General features: G+C 44.0%; 1 protein-coding gene across 4 annotated transcripts in view; it reads left to right on the top strand.

Moving 5' to 3' along the window:
* The first annotated feature begins 10581 nt into the window (after window positions 1–10581).
* rps6ka5 (ribosomal protein S6 kinase A5) overlaps window positions 10582–24707 on the top strand; it is a 43212-nt gene continuing 29086 nt past the window's right edge. For 3 of the 4 annotated variants that reach the window (XM_014197872.3, XM_014197862.3, XM_014197852.3), the window contains exons 1-7: window positions 10582–10824; window positions 17788–17859; window positions 18034–18252; window positions 18590–18705; window positions 19072–19173; window positions 22746–22829; window positions 23138–23241. In XM_014197872.3, coding sequence (XP_014053347.2) covers window positions 10755–10824; window positions 17788–17859; window positions 18034–18252; window positions 18590–18705; window positions 19072–19173; window positions 22746–22829; window positions 23138–23241 — 767 coding nt within the window. In that variant the 5' untranslated portion in view covers window positions 10582–10754. Of the gene's footprint in view, window positions 10825–17787; window positions 17860–18033; window positions 18253–18589; window positions 18706–19071; window positions 19174–22745; window positions 22830–23137; window positions 23242–24707 lie in introns of those variants that run through there. The other variant, XM_082974616.1, reaches the window with a different exon arrangement.

Genomic DNA, 24707 nt, shown 5'->3' with positions numbered 1-24707 from the left:
ATGCCAGGATGACCAGAGGAGGGTGACGTGTGGGCCCAAAAGATCAAACGGTCGCAGACAGCAGACGGAACGTACAGACGCCCAGCTGGACACTGGGGAGGAGTGGGCTCTGTGCGTAACGCCCGCTCGATGTCCGCGTCCAACTCCCACACCACCGGTACCACCAGGCAAGAGGCCGGAAGTACCGCTCCTCTGTGTCATACATCCGGGACAGTGCGTCTGCCTTAGCGTTCTGGGAACCTGGTCGGTAGGACAGAGTGAAAACAAAATGGGTAAAGAACATGGCCCACCTTGCCTGGCGAGGGTTCAGTCTCCTCGCTGCCCGGATGTACTCCAGATTGCAGTGGTCAGTCCAGATGAGAAAAGGATGTCTAACCCCCTCAAGCCAATGTATCCACGCCTTCAGAGCCTTGACAACAGCCAACAGCTCCCGGTCCCCCACATCATAGTTTCGCTCCGCCGGGCTGAGCTTCTTCGAAAAGAAAGCACAGGGGCGGAGCTTCGGTGGCGTGCCCGAGCGCTGAGAGAGCATGGCTCCGATCCCAGCCTCGGACGCGTCCACCTCCACTATGAACACCAAAGAGGGATCCGGATGAGCCAGCACGGGAGCCGAGGTAAACAGAGCCTTCAGGTGACCAAAAGCCCTGTCCGCCTCAGCCGACCACTGCAGTCGCACCGGTCCCCCCTTCAGCAGTGAGGTAATGGGAGCCGCTACCTGACCAAAACCCCGGCTAAACCTCCGGTAGTAGTTGGCAAACCCTAGAAACTGCTGCACTTCCTTTACCGTGGTGGGAGTCGGCCAATTACGCACGGCTGAAATGCAGCCACTCTCCATCTCCACCCCTGAAGTGGAAATGCGGTACCCTAGGAAGGAGACGGACTGTTGGAAGAACAGACATTTCTCAGCCTTGATGTACAGGTCATGCTCCAACAGTCTACCTGTGCACCAGGAACACACGCTCGGCGCGTGTAGCGGAGTATATCAGAATGTTGTCAATATACACCACTACACCCTGCCCGTGCCGGTCCCGGAAAATCTCGTCAACAAAGGCCTGGAAGACTGATGGAGCATTCATCAACCCGTATGGCATGACGAGGTACTCATAGTGCACCCTGCGCACCAGGGACACATGCTCGGCGCGTGTAGTGGAGTATATCAGAATGTCGTCGATATACACCACTACACCCTGCCCGTGCCGGTCCCGGAAAATCTCGTCAACAAAGGCCTGGAAGACTGATGGAGCATTCATCAACCCGTACGGCAGGACGAGGTACTCATAGTGCCCTGAGGTGGTACTAAATGCCGTCTTCCACTCGTCCCCCTCCTGGATACGCACCAGGTTGTAAGCGCTCCTGAGATCCAATTTTGTGAAGAAGCGCGCCCCGTGCATTGACTCGATCGCACTGGCGATAAGAGGCAGCGATTAGCTGTACCTCACAGTGATCTGATTGATACCCCGATAGTCAATACACGGGCGCAGACCTCCATCCTTCTTCTTCACAAAAAATAAACTCGAGGAGGCAGGTGAAGTGGAGGGCCGAATGTATCCCTGCCCCAGGGATTCGGAGACATATGTTTCCATAGCCGCCGTCTCCTCCTGTGACAGAGGATACACGTGACTCCTGGGAAGTGCTGCGTCTACCAGGAGATTTATCGCACAATCCCCCCGTCGATGGGGTGGTAATTGAGTCGCCTTCTTCTTACAGAAGGCGAGAGACAAATCGGCATATTCTGAGGGGATGCGCACGGTGGAGACCTGGTCTGGACTTTCCACCGTAGTCGCACCGATGGAAACACCTACACACCTCCCTGAGCACTCTCGTGACCACCCCTTGAGAGCCCTCTGTTGCCATGAAATAGTGGGGTCGTGACAGACAGCTGATGCTTAAAGTTAGTGAGCGAGAAATGAGCCTCCAGCTTCAGTGATTTTTGCAATTTGTTCCAGTCATTGGCTGCAGAGAACTGGAAGGAAAGGCGGCCAAAGAAGGAATAGGCTTTGACCAGTGAAATATACCTGCTGGAGCACGTGCTGCTATGGAGACCAGTGAAATATACCTGCTGGAGCACGTGCTGCTATGGAGACCAGTGAGCTGAGATAAGACAGGGCTTTACCTGACTTATAGATGACCTGGAGCCAGTGGGTTTGGCGACAAATATGAAGTGAGGGCCAGCCAACAAGAGCATACAGTTCACAGTGGTGGGTAGTATATTTACTCTTTATTTATCTAGGCAAGTCAGTTAAGAACAAATTCTTATTTTCAATGACAGCCTAGGAACAGTGGGTTAACTGCCTTGTTCAGGGGCAGAATGACAGATTTGGATTGTCAGCACTGGGATTTGATCTTGTAACCTTTCTGTTGTTAGTCCAACGCTCTAACCACTAGGCTACGCTGCCGCCCCATGTCTTTGGTGACAAAACGGATGGCACTGTGATAGACTGCATCCAATTTGCTGAGTAGTGTTGGAGGCTATTTTGTAAATGACATCGCCGAAGTCAAGGATCGGTAGGATGGTCAGATTTACGAGGGTATGTTTGGCAGCATGAGTGAAGGATGGTTTGTTGCGAAATAGGAAGCCGATTCTAGATTTATTTTTGGATTGTAGATGCTTAATGTGAGTCTGGAAGGAGAGTTTACAGTTTAACCAGACACCTAGGTATTTGTAATTGTCCACATATTCTAAGTCAGAACCGTCCAGAGTAGTGATGCTGGACGGGCGGGCAGGTGCGGGCAGCGATCGGTAGAAGAGCATGCATTTAGTTTTACTTGCATTTAAGAGCAGTTGGAGGCCACGGAAGGAGAGTTGTATGGCATTGAAGCTCGTCTGGAGGTTAGTTAACACAGTGTCCGAAGAAGGGCCAGAAGTATACAGAATGGTGTCGTCTGCGTAGAGGTGGATCAGAGAATCACCAGCAGCAAGAGCGACATCGTTGATGTATACAGAGAAAAGAGTCGGCCCGAGAATTGAACTCTGTGGCACCCCCATAGAGACTGCCAGAGGTCCGGACAACAGGCCATCCGATTTGACACACTGAACTCTGTCTGAGAAGTAGTTGGTGAACCAGGCGAGGCAGTCATTTGAGAAACCAGGGCTGTTGAGTCTGCCGATAAGAATGTGGTGATTGACAGAGTCGAAAGCCTTGGCCAGGTCGATGAATACGGCTGCACAGTATTGTTGTAAATACAGTGACCTAATTACTGCCACGATTATAAGAGTTGCATTCTCAAGTTGTCTGCAAAGCCTATAGACACAATTGTGACTTACTATTCAATGACAAAGGCAACTAAAGAGAACATAAAGCCATGGCCGAGGCTGTAATAGTACTTGTTTTCTTAGCCTACACCAACTGAATCACATAGACACAGTAGGCAGTAGGCAGCCTCCTGCTGTGGCATACAGTGTGCTATAAAGTTAAATTAAACCTCTCGACAAACCTCTCGACAAGTTCCCAATATATAAATACATTCATTATTACAGTGAGGATTCTGCCTCTGTATAAATGGCAGGCTTGGGGCTCTGCGTGGCTGTTAGCTTGACGGTAGCTGTAAAGGGTGACTGTTGAATTGAGGTTGACTGGTGTTGTATTGTGTGATACTGAGGGGAAACAACCTCTTCTCCAGCCGGTCCTCTTAGCGCTGTTCTGTCAAAGCTTCCACAGCACAGCTTTGGGCCACACTGTGTCCGACAGGAGAGCTCACACATGTAAATACACTGAACAAAAAAATGAACACAACATGAACATTTCTAAGATTTTACTGAGTTACAGTGCATATAGGGAAATCAGTCAATTTAATGAAATTCATTAGGGCCCTAATTTATGGATTTCACATGACTGGGAATACAGATATGCATCTGTTGGTCACAGATACCTTTTTAAAAAAGGTAGGGGCGTGGATCAGAAAACCAGTCAGTATTTGGTGTGACCACCATTTGCCTCATGCAGTGTGAATCATCTCCTTCACATAGAGTTGATCAGGCTGTTGATTCTGACCTGTGGAATGTTGTCCCACTCTTCTTCAATGGCTGTGCGAAGTTGCTGGATATTGGCGGGAACTGGAACACGCTGTCGTACACATTGATCCAGAGCATCCCAAACATGCTCAATGGGTGACATGTCTGGTGAGTATGCAGGCCATGGATGAAGTGGGATATTTTCAGCTTCCGGGAATTGTGTACACATCCTTGCAACATGGGGCTGTGCATTATTATAGTGAAACATGAAGTGATGGTGGTGGATGAATTGCACGACATTGGGCCTCAGGATCTCGTCACGGTATCTCTGTGTATTCAAATTACCATCAATAAAATGCAATTGTGTTTGTTGTTCGTAGCTTATGCCTGCCCATACCATAACCCCACTGCCACCATGGGGCACTCTGTTCACAACGTTGACATCAGCAAACTGCTCGCCCACACAACACCATACATGCTGTCTGCCATCTGCCCGGTACAGTTAAAACCGGGATTCATCCATGAAGAGCACAGTTTTACAGCGTGCCAGTGGCCATTGAAGGTGAGCATTTGCCCACTGAAGTCAGTAATGATAATGAACTGCAGTCAGGTCAAGACCCTGGACAACAAGCACACAGATGAGCTTCCCTGAGACGGCTTCTGACAGTTTGTGCAGAAATTCTTTGGTTGTGCAAACCCACAGTTTCATCAGCTGTCTGGTTAGCTGGTCTCAGATGATCCCGCAGGTGAAGAAGCCGGGTATGGAGGTCCTGGGCTCAAATCTCTAGCCATTTTAATAATAAAAAATTGGATGTAATAAATGTATCACTAGTCACTTTAAACAATTCCACTTAATATAATGTTTACATACCCTACATTACTCATCTCATATGTATATACTGTACTCTATACCATCTACTGCATCTTGCCTATGCAGCTCGGCCATCGCTCATCCATATATTTGTATGTACATATTCTTATTCATTCCTTTCCACTTGTGTGTATTAGGTACTTGTTGTGAAATTGTTAGATTACTTGTTAGATATTACTGCACGGTCAGAACTAGAAGCACAAGCATTTCGCATTAACATCTGCTAACCATGTGTATGTGACCAATAAAATTTGATTTGATTTGATTCTCGATGGCACGGTTACACGTGGTCTGTGGTTGTGAGGCTGGTTGGACGTACTGCCAAATCCTCTTAGACAACGTTGGAGGCAACTTTTGGTAAAGAAATGAACATTCAATTATCTGGCAACAGCTCTGGTGGACATTCCTGCAGTCAGCATGCCAATTGCATGCTCCCTCAAAACTTGAGACATCTGTGACATTGTGTTGTGTGACAAAACTGCACATTTTAGAGTGTCCTTTTATTGTCCCCAGCACAACATGCACCTGTGTAATGATCATGCTGTTTAATCAGCTTCTTGACATGCCAGACCTGTCAGGTGGATGGAATATCTTGGCAAAGGAATAATGATCAATGTACAACATTTTTGTGAAATAAGATTTTTGTGTGTACAGGCATAGAGCAATATGGCCAACATGATGATGCAGAGTATGGGGTCAAGGTAGAGCCGCCAGCAAGGCCCAGCGAGGTGCACTGTAGTCTGGGTACTACCACCAAGCATGGTGACCAGCGTAGCATTGACATGTTGTTGTTGGTGGTTAGTGTAGTCATGGCTGTTGTAGCATGGGTTGACACAGGTCTCTCCAGCATGACAAGGCTGCCACATGTAGGTGAAGATGAGAGCGTTGACCACAATGATGACAGAGCCGAGGGCATCACCTTGGATGTTGAGCTGTGAAGTGGAGTCATGATGGCTCCCATTCAACTCCTCCAGGGAGATTTCCTTCCTGTGGACCTCAAGGTTGTCCTTATTGGGGATTTCTGTATGGAAAATAAGACCTGATTTGTGCTTTCATTCTACTCTTGTGTAATCTGTGCCATATATTTGGCATATGACATGGAGTACAAGTAGTGGAATGTTAGCACAAACAGGTATCCAGACTAAATGTAAGAATCCTGAATGATGAGTATAATACAGGCCTTGTATAAATACCCTTCTATATTTTAAAATTCATATACAGTGTCTTCGGAAAGTATTCAGACCCCTTGACTTTTTCCACATTTTGTTATGTTACAGCCTTATTCTGAAATTGATTAAATAAAAAGAAAATCCTCAGCAATCTACACACAGTTTGCAAATGTATTAAAAAAATACCTTATTTACATAAGTATTCAGACCCTTTGCTATAAGACTCGAAATTGAGCTCAGGTGCATCCTGTTTCCATTGATCATCCTTGAGATGTTTCTACAACTTGATTGGAGTCCACCTGTGGTATAGTCAATTGATTGGACATAATTTAGAAAGGCACACACCTGTCTATATAAGGTCCCACAGTTGACAGTGCATGTCAGAGCAAAAACCAAGCCATGAGGTCGAAGGAATTGTCCGTAGACCGTCGAGACAGGATTGTGTCGAGCCACAAATCTGGGGGAGGGTACCAAAAAAATTCTACAGGATTGAAGGTCCTCAAGAACACAGTAGCCTACATCATTCTTAAATGGAAGAAGTTTGTAACCACCAAGACTTTTCCTAGAGCTGGCCGCCCGGCCAAACTGAGCAATCGGGGGAGAAGGGCCTTGGTAAGGGAGGTGACCAAGAATCCAATTGTCACTCTGACAGAGCTCTAGAATTCCTCTGTGGAGATGGTTGTCCTTCTGGAAGGTTCACCCATCTCTGCAGCACTCCACCAATCAGGCCTTTAAGGTAGAGTGGCCAGACGGAAGCCACTCCTCAGTAAAAGGCACATGACAGCCCATTTGGAGTTTGCCAAAAGGCACCTAAAGCCTGAATGCCAAGAGTCACGGCAGGAGGAAACCTGGCACCATCCCTACGGTGAAGCATGGTGGTGGCAGCATCATGCTGTGGGGTTGTTTTCAACGGCAGGGACCGGAAGACTAGTCAAGATTGAGGCAAAGATGAGCGAAGAAAAGTACAGAGAGCTCCTTGATGAAAACCTGCTCCAGAGCTCTCAGGACCTCAGACTGTTGCGAAGGTTCACCTTCCGACAGGACAACGACCCTAAGCACACAGCCACGACACCGCAGGAGAGGCTTCGGGACTCTGAAGTCTCTGAATGTCCTTGAGTGGTCCAGCCAGAGCCTGGACTTAAACCTGATTGAATATCTCTGGAGAGACCTGAAAATAGCTGTGCAGTAACTCTCCCCATCCAACCTGACAGAGCTTGAGAGGATCTACAGAGAAGAATGGGAGAAACTCCCCAAATGCAGGTGTGCCAAGTTTGTAGCGTCATACCCAAGAAGTCTTAAGTTGCCATTGGTGCTGCAACAAAGTACTGAGTAAAGGGTCTGAATACTTATGTAAAGGTAATATTTCAGTTCGCAAACCTGTTTTTGCTTTGTCATTAAGGGGTATTGTGTGTAGATTGATGAGGGAAAAAAACAATGTAATTCATTTCAGAATAAGCCTGCAACGTAACAAAATGTGGAAAAAGTCGAGGGGTCTGAATAGTTTCCGAAGGCCTACCCCCATTTCCCCTCTAACTATTACCATTTGTTCATTAATAAAATATATTTGCAGGTTTTTGTTCTTTGTTGTCAGTTATATTTCAAACTGCTTAAACAGTGGTACATTCATTTTCTTTCACTAAACTTTGTTTTAATGATAATCAGAAAATTACTAACATAGCCTGTAATTATTAAGAAAGGTAAATTCAACAGACAGACCATGATCTCCTCCAGGACCTGCTCTGAGATTCCTTGTCTTCAGAATGCAATCAAACAGCATAGGTCTACTGGTCTCATCTTCAATGGATTCTCTCCCTAATACTCTCTCGTACATGTGAAGTTTGTTAATTCCATGAGTGCCTCCATGCGAGTGACTGTGTCCACTGTGATTGTGCTCAGTTTGCCTGGAAACCTGACGTTGAATTGCATTGAATTCTATGTTGGGCAGAAATGAGCTCTACAAGCTAGAATGTTGAATAAAATTATATTTTAATGTACTTTACCAGTTGTCTGTGTAGTTGGTCCTTTTGGCAGTAGTGAGACAATACATCCACAGAAAAGTATATTTACATCACAAAAAATTCAGACACCGAATACAACAGCTTAGATCTTACCGTGAAATGCTACTTACAAGCCCTTAACCAAAAATGCAGCATTTTGTTTGTAAGAAAATATTTCCTAAAAAAAGACAAACATTTTTAAGTAAGAAATAGTAACACAGTAACATAACAATGACGAGGCCATATAAAGGAGGATGTCAATATGCGGGGGTAGAGGTTAGTTGAGGTAATATGTACTACATGTAGGTAGGGGTAAAGTGACTATGCATGGTTAATAAAAAGTGAGTAGCAGCAGCGTAAAAAAGACTGGGCTTTTGAAGAGTGCCTGTGTTAAACACTACAACCTCACCAATACCCACAGCACAGACACCCTTCAACGCAGTGTCCCCGCCTTCCATGCTTTCCCTCTATCCCTCTGTGGACATCGATGCACATATACTGTATGTCACACTCACACCACATAGCTATATTGTTATGTACATTTTTGAGGGAACTTGATCATTTGTGTCTAGAAGTGGGACTCTGTATCTATGTGTCTGGTGTTGGAGAGTAATCTGTCTGTTCCCAGGTTTCTCTCCTCTAATCCTGGCTGCTACATCGGGTTTGTCTTTATTTTTACTATTTTCAACATTGTAGAATAATAGTGAAGACATCGAAACTATGAAATAACACATATGGAATCATATAGTAATCAAAAAAGTGTTAAAAGTAGCCACCCTTTGCCTTGATGACCACTTTGCACACTCTTGGCATTCTCTCAACCAGCTTCACCTGGAATGTTTTTACAACAGTCTTGAAGGAGTTCCCACATATGCTGAGCACTTGTTGCCTACGTTTCCTTCACTCTGGTCCAACTCATCCCAAACCATCTCAATTGGGTTGAGGTCAGGTGATATTGGAGGCCAGGTAATCTCATGTGGAACTCCATCACTCTCCTCCTTGGTCAAATAGCCCTTACACAGACTGGAGGTGTGTTTTGGGTCATTGTCCTGTTGAAAAATAAATGATAGTCCCACTAACTGCAACCAGATGGGATGGTGTATCGCTGCAGAATGCTGTGGTAGCCATGATGGTTAAGTGTGCCTAAAATTCTACATAAATCACAAACAGACTGGAGGTGTGTTGGGTCATTGTCCTGTTCAAAAACAAATGATAGTCCCAGGACCAATTGGGTGACTCTTATTTTGAAATCTGAAATTGCAGGACTTTTATTTTAGCATGACAAATTGAGGGACTATTGTTTTGAAATTGGAAATGGAATCACTTTTATTTTGGCATGACAAATTGGGGGACTCTTATTTTAAAGTGTGTTGGCTCCAGCTCATAGTTAAATCCTCCTGGATGCTGGATGTACGGTAACTCTGAGCCAGATGCTGGCTGTAACTCTGAGCCGGCTGCTGGACAGTTGGTAGAGCATGGTGTTAGCAATGCCAGGGTTGTGGGTTTGATTCCCAGGGCAACCAGTATGAGGGGTGGCAGGATGCCTAGTGGTTAGAGTGTTGTGCCAGTAACCGAAAGGTTGCTGGATCAAATCCCTGAGCTGACAAGGTAAAAATCTGTCGTTGTGCCCCTGAACAAGGCAGTTAACCCACTGTTCCCTGGTAGGCAGTCATTGTAAAAAAAAGAAATTGTTCTTAACTAACTAGCCTAGTTGAAAAAGTATGCACTCACTAAGTCTGCTAAAATGTAAATGGTTGTAACTCTGAGCTGGATGCTATACTGGATGTACAGTAGCATTCACATCAGTGTTACAACTCCTAACCTAGTGTAAATGGGCCAAGTTGTATCAGATTGTCATTTTTTATTAACATCATTTATTTTCATTTCATCACCACAAGGTGGTGGCAAAAGGCAACCCTTTCACAGTATGGCAACAGTGACAGTTTATATTCTGAGAGTTTGAGCTGAGTGTTTTGCATAGGCCTAATATAAAACAAATATCATAGCCTAATCTTGATGCTGATTATTCATTCCATGTGTCTTAGGCCTGACATATGTGGCATAAGGGAGTGGCATATTAAGTTTCTGGTTTCATGGCAGACATTTTCTTTCTACAGATCTACTGGAAATGTTTGTGTTCAATGGTATAGTGGTACAAAAAAAATTGTGGGTAAACCCTGAAAGCAGGTCATGGTGAAAAAAAATCACGCTCCCTATACTTATAGTGCATTTTTCTGCAAAAGGTGGGTAAACTTTTAGGACAAAAAAATAACTCTCCACTACACCATTGTATGTGATGCTGTTGCTGTTCTCTGTTCCTCTATATTTCATAAAGAAAAAAAATCTAAATGCTCAATCATTTTGTTAGATCAGCCTGCAGACCCTCAGCCGGCAGACCCTCAGCCCTGGTCTTGTGAGTAGGAGGACCCTGATTTCAGCTGTCAGTATCTGACCAATAAGAGGGCGGGAAGGAGGGCCTCCCTGTCATGGATAGCAAAATGGACCAATCAGATGTTAAAACTCCACATAGCAACACCAATCACAGCTGCAGGAGGACTTGGTCGTGAAGGTAGTAGTGGTTACCCGCCCCCCACGCTATCTTGTAGACACATTTTTGTCTTGCTTGGCAAGCTAACCAGACCTTTTCCCTCAATGCAATCAGATATAGCTAGCTAACGTTACATGTGATTCTGTAATTTCAAACTATCTTAGCTATGTTGATGGTTTGCTAAGCAAGTTTATATTTTGGGCACATTTGGAATACAATGCCATCTTCGATGGAAGGATCTTCTAGAGAAAGTGACCTGTTTACTGTGAAACATGAACTGAAAAATGGTAAGTTGGCTAGCTAGCTAATAGTGATTAGCTAAAGAACCGGTTAGCTAACTTACCCTGCCGCTGGGGTTTGCAAGTGCAGCCGGTCAAGTCCAAAAAAGGCAGGGAAAAGTGCTTGCTAACCTAGCTAGCCAAAGCTAACTTGACCATCGTCACGCAGGGTGGGCATAATTTGTGCAACGTTCCAACGGGAATCTGTTCCAACAACTTCGTAAATAACAAGGTTGCCAACAAACAACGCATACAAAGTTGTATAACTGCAGAATAAGATACCGGTTAGGGAGTGGGCTATTTCATTGTTTTTCACCCACCACGTTTGTTCCCGAAAAATGACTACTCACTCTGGTAGCCTATGGACAAACATTAAGAATAAGCTACGTGGTGAGTTGCTGCCTGGTGAATTGATCATGCTACTTTGTGTTCGTTGATTCTTGGCAATCTTGTAACGTTACTTTACGAAGTTTTTGTTACAGATTCCTGTTGGAACGTGACACAAATTATACCCACCATCGTCATGCATGCTTTTGGCGGCTATTTAAAATGGCTCAGGTTTTTAAACGGTGATATTAGCTATCATTCAAACAAATGGACAAAAATAACATCAAACCCTCTGTAACGTTAGCTAACGTTTGAAGTATAACACCGAAGAGCGCTTGACAGGAGGGTTGGCTAATGGCTAGCTGTTTGTGTCGGGCGTTTTAAAAGCCTGTTTTCTATTTGTGGTGGCTTGTACAAGTTACAACAGTAGGTAATATTCCCATCCGCATCGTGTGTGTGTTAAATCATAGTGGTTATTTTGTGCTGCGGTCAGACATTAGCTATGCCATGGCTTTCAGACTCGAGAACCTTGAGTGATAGCTGTCAGCGTTCAGTTTCAGTTGAACACTGCACTGTCTGTATTTCAAGTTTGTATTGTCCCACCCCATCAATCATTTTTTTGGAGGATGTTGCAATGTAGCCTAATCATTCATTGCAAGTGTAATTTCCTATTTTTTTCTGTACTAAGGATTTTGTGATCTTTATTTACTTCAAATGTTGACCAATTATGTTGACCTTCCCATTTTTCCTCTAGAAGGGAGGGTGGCCCTATAGAGTACCACAGTATGAGTCATAATACCCATAAAACCTAGCGGTTAAACACGGAAATGGTTCCAATTGTTTCCCACCTAATTCATTCAAAGATTTGTATAACTAACTCAAGCTAGACCAGAGCCTGTCGTTTCCTATGGGAGCAAAGTAATCATAGTGGGCAGAACAAGCAAATAGATGGGCAGAGCCAAGCAGAGCTAGCGAGATCCTATTGGCACATTCTAGCATGTACAGTGCATTTGGATAGTATTGACTCCTTTTTTTCAACATTTTATTACGTTACTGCCTTATTCTAAAATCAATTAAATAAATAAAAATGTTTATCAATATACGCACAATACCCCACAATGACGAAGCGAAAACAGGTTTTCAGAAATGTTGAATGCCAAGAGTCACGTCTGGAGGAAACCTGGCACCATCCCTACGGCGAAGCGTGGTGGCAGCATCATGCTGTGGGGATGTTTTTCAGGGACTGGGAGACCAGTCACTGTTGAGGGAAAGATGAGCAGAACAAAGTACAGAGAGATCCTTGATGAAAACCTTCTCCAGAGCGCTCAGGACCTCAGACTGGGGCGAAGGTTCACCTTCCAACAGGACAACGATCCTAAGTACACAGCCAAGACAACACAGGAGTGGCTTCGGGACAAGTCTCTGAATGTCCTTGAGTGGCCCAGCCAGAGCCCAGACTTGAACCCGATTGAACATCTCTGGATGACCTGAATTTAGCTGTGCACCGACACTCTCCATCCAACCTGACAGAGCTTGAGAGGATCTGCAGAGAAGAATGGGAGGAACACCCTAAATACAGGTGTGCCATGCTTGTAGGGTCACACCCAAAAAAAGACTTGAGGCTGTAATTGCTGCCAAAGGTGTTTCAACAAAGCACAGGGTCTGAATACTTATGTAAATGTTGTATTTCACTTTTTGATTTGTTATAAATTTGCAAACATTTCTAAACTTTGCTTTGTGATATTATGTGTAGATTGATGAGTGGGGAAAAAAGCAATTGAATCCATTTTAGATTAAGGCTGTAACATAACAAAATGTGGAGAAAGTCAAGGGGTCTGAATACCTTCCGAATGCACTGTATCTGAGCAGTTCCTTAGCAGAGTAGCAGCCCATACTGTGTGAGAGTGAAGACATGGGCTTGTTTAGCCTCCCTCTCTCGCTTATCTTTTCTGTCTGTGTTTCTCTGTCCCTGTCTCTCTCCCTCACTCTCCCCCCTCCGCCCATCCACACTGCACAAGACAAAAAATTATGGCTACGAATGTATCTGTATATAAAGTGAAGTGATATATTCCAAGCTGTGCCTTAATATAATATGCACCTGTTCTTGATTAGAAGACAGTTTGGTTGATTGTGATGCCATAGCCAGCTGTGAAACACAGAAACAAGTTGTCATGCAGGAAGCCAGGCAGTGGTGTAAAGTACTTAAGTAAAAATTCTTTAAAGTACTACTTAAGTGTTTTTTTGGGGTTATCTGTACTTTATTTACTATTTCTATTTTTGACAACTTTTACTTCACTACATTCCTAATGAAAATTATGTACTTTTTACTCCATACATTTTCCCTGAAACCCAAAAGAACTCGTTACATTTTGAATGCTTAGCAGGACAGGAAAATTGTCTAATTCACACACCTATCAAGAGAACATCCCTGGTCATCCCTACTGCCTCTGATATGGCGGACTCACTAAACAGAGAACATCCCTGGTCATCCCTACTGCCTCTGATCTGGCGGACTCACTAAACAGAGAACATCCCTGGTCATCCCTACTGCCTCTGATCTGGCGGACTCACTAAACAGAGAACATCCCTGGTCATCCCTACTGCCTCTGATCTGGCGGACTCACTAAACAGAGAACATCCCTGGTCATCCCTACTGCCTCTGATCTGGAGGACTCACTAAACAGAGAACATCCCTGGTCATCCCTACTGCCTCTGATCTGGAGGACTCACTAAACAGAGAACATCCCTGGTCATCCCTACTGCCTCTGATCTGGCGGACTCACTAAACAGTGTGAGCGTTGGAGCGTGCCCCTGGCTATCCGTAAATATATAAAAACAAGAACAAGAACAAGGAATTTAAAATAATTTATACTTTTAAAATGTAAGTATATTTTAGTGATTACATTTACTTTTGATACTTAAGTCTTTTTAAAACTAAGTACTTTTAGCCTTTTACTCAAGAAGGATTTTACTGAGTGACTTTTACTAAAGTCATTTTCTGTTAAGGTATTACTTTTATTTAACTATGACAATTGGGAACTTTTTCCACCACTGAAGCCAGGAGTAATAAATAAAGTGGGTCTTTAAAAACAGGGGTCATGAAGAGAGAGAAAAAAATTGGATGGCTGAAAATAGTCTGGTTTTTGCTCAAGGCTCTGTCTGTTCTGCTTTAGATAGGAAGGACTGCTGTAGGGCAGGCTACTTATTAGCCTATTTTGTTACAATGTGCCCTGTCCTTGTATGTTGTTTTTAGACATTATGTTTTAATGGGGGAAGTTGTGTAACGTTTGCTCTCTTCTCATACTGGGCATTTCCATGTAAAAAGCCCCATGAGCACTAACGTTATTCAGAGCACATCAAATTTTGTATAAAATGAAGGCGAAAAGTCTATATTCTTGTAAACTTAAGGCATATATGGGTGATTCCACGCCAGTGAGAGCAGAAAATATTTTTGGGTGTCTCCGATTTTTCTGTCAATTCTCACATAGAAATATAATTGAGGGTGGACATGCATTGAGGGTGGACATGCATTGAGGGTGGACATGCATTATATATATATATATATATATCTCATCATCATCATGATGATGAAAGTGGCCATTTTAGACCCTTTGTAGACCTATACACTCCGTCTCTAAGACCCCGCGCCCCTCTGATTCAGAGGGGTTGGGTTAAATGCGGAAGACATGTCAGTTGAATGCATTCAGTTGTACAACTGACTAGATATCCACTTTCCCTTATGATCCGTGAACTGTACATGTCATTACAGGCCTACTCCTTATAGTGTGCTCTAACATGGAGTATGTTTAGATTCTGAAATGCACATTTTCACATTTATTCCACATTAAAAATATTGAGATATTTATATTAACTACCCTTTTTGATTTTGTTCATTTTTAGACAACATATTTTTTTGAAACAATATACTCTTTAAACATCAGATTTCCAGAGTGGACTCTGGTACTTTTAATGATATGACCGACCCATTTTATACATAAACATTGACACGTCAACTCATTATTAACCAATCACATTCCTCCTTTTTGGATTGCGTATTCATCCAATCACCAGCAGAGGGAGTTCCCTTTGAATCTATTTACCATTCACTGTGCTGGTGGTCACAACATTTATCAGAACTTCTGAATTACTGGAGTCCACTGGAAATGTTATTTACTTGTAGATTATATTGTTCCAAACTATGTCTGAAACTGAACAAAATCAAAAAAGGGTAGTTTTGAGATTTCATGTTTTTTTGTTGTTTAACCTGTTGGGGGTAGGGGGCAGTATTGACACGGCCGGATAAAAAACGTACCCGATTTTAATCTGGTTACTACTCCTGCCCAGTAACTAGAATATGCATATAATTATTGGCTTTGGATAGAAAACACCCTAAAGTTTCTAAAACTGTTTGAATGGTGTCTGTGAGTATAACAGAACTCATATGGCAGGCCAAAACCTGAGAAGATTCTCTGACAAGATCTTGTTCTTCTTGTCTCTGTTTATTGAAGACCTGAGGATCTTTGCTGTAACGTGACACTTCCTACGGCTCCCATAGGCTCTCAGAGCCCGGGAAAAAACTGAATGATATCGAGGCAGCCCCAGGCTGAAACACATTTACGCTTTTGGCAAGTGGCCGATCAGAGGACAATGGGCTTAGGCGCGTGCACGAGTCGACCCCCCCCCCCCCCCCCCCCCCCCCGTGCTGGCGCTGCTCTCCTTTCACTCGCTCACTCAGCTGCCTGAAGCGGTCTCTCGGAACACACATACCCCTCAGGCCCTCTACATTCCTCCCTTCCACTCACTCAACAACAGCCTGCCTCACTGCCTGGTGGTCAGCAGCAGCAGGTAAAAGTGCATTGGTGGTTCAGTGTTAGAATTCTCGCATGCTACGCGGGAGGCCCGGGTTTTATTACAGGCCAATGTGTAGATCCTTTGGCGTCAGGTAGCCTCGAGGTTAGAGCTTTGGGCCAGTAACCGAAAGGTCGCTGGTTCAAATAATGGAGCCAACAAGGTAACAAAATCTGTCGCTGTGCCATTGAGCAAGGCACTTAACCATAATCGCTCTAAGGGTACTGTACAGTGTTGGCCCTGCAGGTGTCTCAGGGGACGTTGGGATATGAAACAAAACACATTTCCATTACACACTTGTGTGTAACAGGACAAATATAAGCACCCTCCAAAATTATTATTATTATAAAAAAATGTATAGATTTTCTTTTTTAAGAGAAATGCCATTGCGGCTGTGGTGCAATTTTAAAAGTAGCCCATTTTGGCCGGAAAACCGCGGACATAGCAACCCTGGGGGCTGTGCGCACTGAAACTTGAAGTGCTGAATTGTTCGTTTTTAGAAGCCCACAGCACCGGCATAGAAGTCGGTCGAAGTTACTCAGAAGTGTTTCTAAATCCCAGATGGGAAAAATGAATGGTGGAGAAACAATTGGAACCATTTCCCTGTTTGACCGCAAGGTTTCATGGGTATTATGACACCTCCCCTGTGGTGCTCTATGCCGTTTTATTTTCTGCATCATCTCGCTGAGTCCACCTTTTAATGCCAATCCCTGGTATGATCAGACCTCTGAGGTGGCCACTTTGATGTGGACAAAACTGTCCCAGTTCACAATAATATCAAGAAAAGTTGCCATAAGTGATTTTAGATGGCATTTACCAGATCCTGCACATGATGAGCCTCCAGGCCTGAGATGAGACGAGGGTCTGGCTGGAAAGAATACCCAACCCACTCAAAATCTAGGGCCTTGAATGGATGCCTGGCTGGGCTGTCAGTCATTGGTGTTATGCAGTCTGAACCTCTTTACCTCCATGTTGTCAGTGGCAGACAGCCTGACATGCAGGGCTCTGGGGCTTACGGCCAGCCAGTCAGTCAGTCAGTCAGTCAATCAGCCAGTCACAGTCAGTCAGTCTCAGTCAATCAGCCAGCCAGTCAATCAGTCGGTGAGTGTCTACCGAGGTGGTGACTGAGAGAGTGCGACGGTGAAATTGATATACACGTTGTGCAATGGTGAACTCTCTTTTTGTGTTGCACTTCCGCAGTGAGTGAGCGAGAAAAGACTCTGTCTCTCTCTGTCTTGTCTGAGAGACAGCAGGAATGTGTTCGCTACAATACACACGCACATCTTAAAAGAGCATGCCCGGACTGCTCTGCTCTGTGTGCTTAGAGACATGTGCACAGATGTGCGTTCACGCCAGCATAACACACGCAAGCGTTCCCATGCTACCCGACATCGAACATCGTTTACAAGGCTACCAGCACACCCTCAAACTCACAGATTACCTTCACTCTTGCTTGCGTACTTGCTATGCGCTCTTCTCCTTCTCACGCATGCCATGCATGCACACATGTCAGCTGAGGGTTAGCCTAGATACTCTACCCTTAACAGCTGCTCACTCTGCTTTCAGAGTTGTGTTCACTCCAGTGACACATTAGGCTAACGTGATTTGGATAACAACATTGAATAATGCAGAAGTCATCAGTTTCGGCATTGAGATACATTTGAAAAAAAAATCTTTTTTTTTGTTATTGGTCCAGGCCAATGTTCTAGGCCTGGTGTGTATTGTTAAGCATTTGTGATACTTTCTTGTTTGTAAGCTAAGGATCTTACCATCTTTGTCATCTTTGTCTTGCCACAGCCAACCTGACCGGCCACGTAGAGAGGGTGGGCATCGAGAACTTTGAGCTGCTAAAGGTGCTGGGAACTGGAGGTGAGTGACAGGTCTAAAAGCCAATCCAGTGCTGGAAATTTTGTCACAGTTTTTGAGAAGGTGCATTCATTTTGTCTCGCACCATCCGGTGCTCCAGGTGAGCTACACATGCACTCAATTCTTTTGGCTGCTGAGTAAAAAAAAAAAAACATGTTTTTCTTTCTTCTCTCTCAGCCTATGGCAAGGTGTTCCTGGTGCGCAAAGTGAGCGGTCACAATGCAGGGCAACTATACGCCATGAAGGTGTTGAAGAAGGCCACAATAATACAGAAGGCCAAGACAGCAGAGCACACACGCACAGAGAGACAGGTTCTGGAGCACATTAGACAGTCACCGTTCCTCGTCACCCTCCACTATGCCTTCCAGACGGACACCAAGCTGCACCTCATACTAGGTCTGGATCGCTCTCCTTCTCTTTCGCTCTCTCTTTCTCGGTCTCTCTCTGTCCCTTTCTCCTCTTCTCGTTCTATCTCTCTCGTTCTGTCTTTTCCAGAAAGTTGTTCTTTTACAATGAAGACATGAGTATGAAGTACGAATGTCAAGTAGCAGAACGTAAGATTGTTACGAAAGGAATTCAGCGTTTTTCAGTGATACTTTTCACCTGTCTTACAGGGAACTGAACTGACCCGTTGAATTCTGGAAGTATACCGGCAATGTTGAAATGTAATATCACGGAGTTAAGACAACCTGGCTCGCTCATACCCGTTTCATTGTTATTGTTATTATGACAGATTATGTGAATGGTGGGGAGCTCTTCACACACCTGGTGCAGAGGGTTCGGTTCAAGGAGCAGGAGGTAGCCTTGTACAGTGGAGAGATAGTGCTGGCACTGGAGCACCTACACCAGGTGAGTGTGGGGTACCTGTAGACCTGCACTTCATTGTTTCGTCATTCTCGAACTTCATTAAGGTACAATAGCTTTGGAGTTGTAGCCTAAAATGCAGCTGCAAATGGTGCCGTTTCCTCAGTCATTCATCACACTGTGTTATCACAACTGTCATACTTTCAGGTCCGGTTTCCCGGACACGGATTAAGCGTAATCCTGGACTAAAAAGCTATTTCACTGGAGATTCACCATGCTTTTTAGTCCAGGACTATGCTTAATTTGTGTCTGGGGAAACCGCCCCGTGAAATACTTTCTGGATGAATTTCTGGCTGCTGATTCTACATTGTTGTCATAGTCGAGCCTTGTAATCGCCTGACTGTTTTCTAGCTGGGGATAGTCTACAGAGACCTGAAGCTGGAGAACATCCTCATGGACTCCAGCGGGCACATAGTGCTCACAGACTTTGGCCTGAGCAAAGAGTTTGATGAGGTATGTATTACAGATGTTTGGAGCAACGGGGCCTACCCCATACATCCATGTGAACGTTAAGACACAGAGGAGAGTTGTACTTTAAAATGGTTAGACTACTTACAGTATTAGGGTGTATTCACACTCGTGATGCATCCCTCTCAGAGTCAATGGATGAGTAGGGCCGGGCAATGTACTGTATTTGACTATACCGGTATTGATGCACGGACCGGTTTGGGTTTTTACTCGGGCTGGGAATTGCCAGGGATCTCACAATACGATATTCTCACGATACTTAGGCGCCGATACGATGTGTATTGCGATTCCATACTGTGATTTTCTTGCGATTCGATGTTCTAAACCTATTGCTTACCCATATCTCTGCTGCGGAGGGACAAGAGGGAGCCATGACAAAACACGTTTTGATCAGTCACGGAAAGTGTGCTATGGGCGGAGTTAATGTACTTTTAATCTGTCTGTCTACATATTTCAAGTCATGGTAAATGAGTGTGCAGTGAGATACCCGGTGGGTTGGATGATACTTTTCTCATCAATCACCTTGAAAAAAGATAGGCTTGAACTGGTAATCAACCAACACTCAATCGTTAACAAAACACAATGGAAAGGCCAAATGCTATCTAAATGTTGAATGTGCGTAGGCGACGGAGAGAAACAAAATGGCTGCAGTTTGAGGCAATGTGGCGGAGAGTGATGAGGGTGCTGGGGGGGGGGGGTGAGCAGGTGGGTCTGGGCAGGTGTGATGTCGTTGATGGTTGTGTGCGTTTCTATGCTGTCATTTGTATGTGTATTTTTTTGTATTGAAAAAATATAGAAATGCTGAAAACAATTGTGCTCCCTGTTTAAAAAGAAGATGGAGAACAAACTATGAAGGAAAAATACTGAAGTTTTGGTGCAGGTACAGCCAACTAGCGTGAAAATATATTGCGACATTGTCAAAATGATATGATATATTGTCAAAAATAATATCCCGATATGTAACTGTATCGATTTATTTTATTTCCTCCCATGACTAGTTTTCACTTTACCTTCTATAACAGTATTTCAATGTTTTGGTATGTTAAGTGTGATAAGCAACTATGCTGCGTGTAATGTCCATTTTTATAGTTTACTCCGTTTGTTACTTGGTAGTCCTCTCTCTCCCTCTCCTCCCTCTTACCACACCAAGCCCTGCTTGCCCCGTCACTCCAAAGAGAGCAGTTGTTGCTCGACCATGGAGTCACGAGCACTTCACTTCCCCTTCACTCTGCCGTCTGCATGGTCAGACGCGACAAGATGTTGGTGACAGCAATGCTGCTTTCAAACCGTGCTTTAATTAATTACACTATTAGTTTGTGTATCTGTCTGCAAACACCTCGTTTTTCTTATCAAGTTTTGGCTAAAATCAATGTTCTCCGCGAATGCTAATCACTAGTTACCTAGCTAAATGTAATCAGTCAGACCAAACGTAGCTACGCTGTAGTTAATATACCGCCTGATACCAGTTCTGATGTAGGCCTAGATCACTATGTTGCTTGTGCAATGGTATCTTCTAAATCAGAGAGGAATAAGCGAAGCATGAATATGTTAGCTAGCTAGCTAGCTACATAAAGTAAGAGAATACACATTTAATGTAACATCGAATATGGTCCCCTAGGGAACACTTACCAACACTTTGGATCTTACCCTGTCACAATAATTCCTCTCTGGCTTATTTATTTGTTGTCATGTCAAACAACGATCTATTCAACATGCTGCCCACTGTTAGAGACTATCTGACTTGAGCCCGTTTTAATTACATAATGAGCCTGTTTATAACGGCATAATCAGCTTATTAGTAGTAATAACTTGTTATCGGTTAGGATGTTGGCGCTTGTGTGTTATTGCAGTGACAAGGGGAAGGAAGTACAGAAAGTTTCTGTCTGTCCAGACATCTTGCTAACGAAGTAGGTAAAAGGTAACAGTCAAGTCTCAGTTCCTGATAAGCTAGGCTAGTCTCTATGGAAATAGGGTAAGGAGAGATGTGAAACTCAACGTCAAGGTGAGGACAACAGAGACTGAACCGCTGAGAGGGGGCCCATAGGGGCCCACCAAACAACACTCTAACTGAAGCCTTATCTCTCACACACACACACACACACACACACACACACACACATCCCCGCCCATGAAGGTTTTGGGCTCAGTCTGGGCCACGACAATACCATAAGGAGCAGACTCGGTTCCTGCCCAGTAACAGAGAATGACTGTTTATCTTAGACATACAAGGAGAAGACTCCACCTAGTCGGAAGATTGAAATATGTGCTTGTGTGTCTTGTATGTTGTGTTGTGCAGCTACGACATCCTGTTGGCTGTAATAAATCTAGTTTGAGCTTCCTTTTGGGGTCCGTCTGGATTTGTACCAGAACTTAGAACCTAACACCACTTTTTTTCCAACTATTGAATTACAATAATCATTCTATCATTCTACTGCTTTCAACAGTTCACTAATAAACTACTTTAGACCTAGATTTTGTCGCCCGTATCGATCAAGCAGCCCTACGTGACAGTGTGGGAATGTTAAAAGTGCAGGAAATGCAGATGTTGATCAATTGTTTTGGGTTGGATTGAACAGTATAAATCAGAATGGATTCCCCATAAACATCACTTATATTTTCTATGTTGCCACCCTAGGGTTCTTATATTATTAAAAAACAGTCATACTGTTATACCGTAAAAAATATGTTCTGATAATATACTTTGGCCATATCGCCCAGCCCTACGGAGGGGTATGCGCTCTGTGTTTTGAGGCCGTGTTTGGAGTGAGTTGTTTAACGCAATTTAAGCTCATGCAACCTGTCACGCCTACCTTCTAACACGCCTTCCCCATTTACGTACTTTGTCTCTGTCATTTTACGCTGCGTTGCTCCGTGTGAATGCACTCTTGGTTAAAAAAGTTACGCAATGCCAAGCCCCTTGACAGACATGTCTTCTCTCTTTTACTTATGGATGAGTATTTATGCTAGCACAGACACCAGACCACCCAGTATCTGCATGTTTATGTCTGTCTGGATGTTTTGAGGCAGTGGTTCTGATTTATGTCCAGCCCACTTGAGAAGATGTTTTGCAGCCTGTTGTTACACCGTGTGTGTGTCCCAAATGGCACCCTGTTCCCTAGGTAGTGCGCTACGTTTGGCCAGGGCCCATTGGGCTCTTGTCAAAAGTAATGCACTATATAGGGAATGTGGTGCCATTTGGGACGCACAAATTCTGTATGAACGTTTTGGCAGTCTATTATACACATTCTGTGTGATGGTTATGGAGTGTAAATATGTGATGGTTATGTAGTGTAAATAACCTCTGTATGGGCGTCATTATAAGTGCACAGTTAGATGTCCCGTTCTGTTGTGCTTGGTAGGTTTTTCAAAACAACAGTGACTTATTTTCTACCTGAACTGATCAAATGTGTCCTAGTCCCAAGCTTCCTTCCTATCAATCCTAGTGTGTCTGCAAAATGGCAGTGATTAGAGAACAAGAGCTAAAGAGGGGGGGGGGGGGGGGAAATCTCATCTTTTTATGTTATTTCAATGTTTCGACTGTGTTTGTTGTTCCCCAGTTGGAGAGGGCTTACTCTGTCTGTGGCACCATTGAGTACATGGCCCCAGAGATCGCAGAGGGAGGAGAGGCTGGACATGACATGGTAAATGATCATTTAGAACGTGTTCTACTACCTGTTCTACTGTTCCTGACCCAAATGCACATGGTACACAGGTAATCACAAGTCTAGCTCACTAATAACTGGGTGTAGTCTGCTGCACACCTGTAAGAGCTGCCCTCTGGTGTCTGGTGTGGTTCCACGCTGCCTATGTTGAATCGTTTGCACAACGCGTCTGCAGTGTTGGCAGCCTGGAACGCCACCGTTGTCACGTGGTATGTATATCATGAGCTTGTATATAATCTTAATAATACAAACTTTATTCATCCATGGACTATCTACCCGTGTTCCAGGCAGTAGACTGGTGGAGCCTTGGGGTATTGATGTATGAACTTATGACAGGCGGATCACCATTCACCGTCGATGGAGACGAGAACTCTCACACAGATATCGCCAAGTAAGCATTCCCCTAGATCTATCTCCTAACACAGTGGTCACCAACCGGGTCGATTTGTCGATCTCCAAACATTTCTGGAAACGCAGTTGGTGGTAGGTGCACTTGATTCCGCAGCCCTAGCGCCGGAAAGGCAAAGTGTTTCCATTTTGAACCAATTCATGTGTCTGAGGGTAGAATTCCGCCTACCCGGAAGGCCCAGTGAACAAATAAAGTGCACCTATAGGCCTACCGCTGGCCAATCAGATAGCTCAGATCGCCAGTTCTGCAGTTTCCTAGAGCCGTAGACTGTAAAAAGAAGCCTTGAGCGCACAACGTTTAAAAAAACGTTTCAAACAATGACTAAAGCGACTCAATGAATACAGCAAAGAGCTGCTGTTTTTATGACTAAGTTCGTGTTTAAGTTGTTACACAGCACTGTCAACACTTTGTTTAACACGTTTATAAGCCATAAAATGTGCGTTCTCCCTACTTTCACTCACGCTACAACCACCACTGCAGCAGCAATGAATGAGTATAGCAAAGTGTTTCGATAAGCTTGCGATTTCATTATTTGTTGCTTCTCTTTTTTAATATTGAGGTATATTTCACTTTCTCTGGTCATAGGAGTAACAACATTAATTGGTGCACGAGGCAAAAAAAATGCAGTGTAACTTAAGATTCACTATCCCCTTTTCTCAGCGGAGGGATGGCGAGTCCGGTGAGAGGCAGCCGAAATGCAGTAATACTATATTGGGCATATTGCATAAACTTCATTGCTACAGAACTGTTTTTAATAGGTTAATGGTGCATAGGCTTATGTTTTTTTGTCATGTTTTAAATAAAAATCTTATCGGTAGATCTCAGCTTGCATTTTGACTCAGTGATCTTAACTCAGAAAAGGTTGGTGACCACTGTCATATCTCCTAACCCCAGGAAGAGTAGCTGCTGCATTAGCTAAGGGGGATCCTAATCAACTCAACTACCCATCCATTTGATTTCCTGGTTCTCTGGGAAACAAAAATGTTTCACTTGTCCTTTTTACTCAGTAATAAGTAGTTGGTACCCAGCCAGCCAGTCTGTGTGTCTGTGTCTAATCAAGTTGGGCTGTTCAAGGAAAAAAAGATGAATTTATTCTTCTATATCTGGCCTCTCATTGTATAAAACTTTCTGGATTGTTGTTTTCCATATCTCTCTCTCTCTCTCTCTGGACTGTATGTCAACCACTTTGGAAATGTGTTTTCGTTCATGTTTTCATGTGTTATTCTCTGGGATCAAATACACTTGTTACTGTATGTCAGTCAGGGGTATTCAAATCTGATCCTGGAGGCCCAGAGTACTGCTGGTTTTCTGTTCTACCTGGTGTCTCTGGTCTAAATTAGTCCTTGATTACAGGGGGAAAATGAACAATCAGCAGTGGAACTGGCTTCAAGGTCCAGAGTTGAATTTGTCTGATGTACAGTATGTATTATAATTTTTTACAAGTAAAA

The sequence above is a fragment of the Salmo salar genome, chromosome 01 (genome assembly GCF_965601325.2).
Source record: "Salmo salar chromosome 01, fSalSal1, whole genome shotgun sequence".
In the NCBI taxonomy this organism is placed as follows: Eukaryota; Metazoa; Chordata; class Actinopteri; order Salmoniformes; family Salmonidae; genus Salmo; species Salmo salar.
Note: the sequence above shows the minus strand (reverse complement) of the source record. Positions and strands in the feature narration are given on the sequence as shown.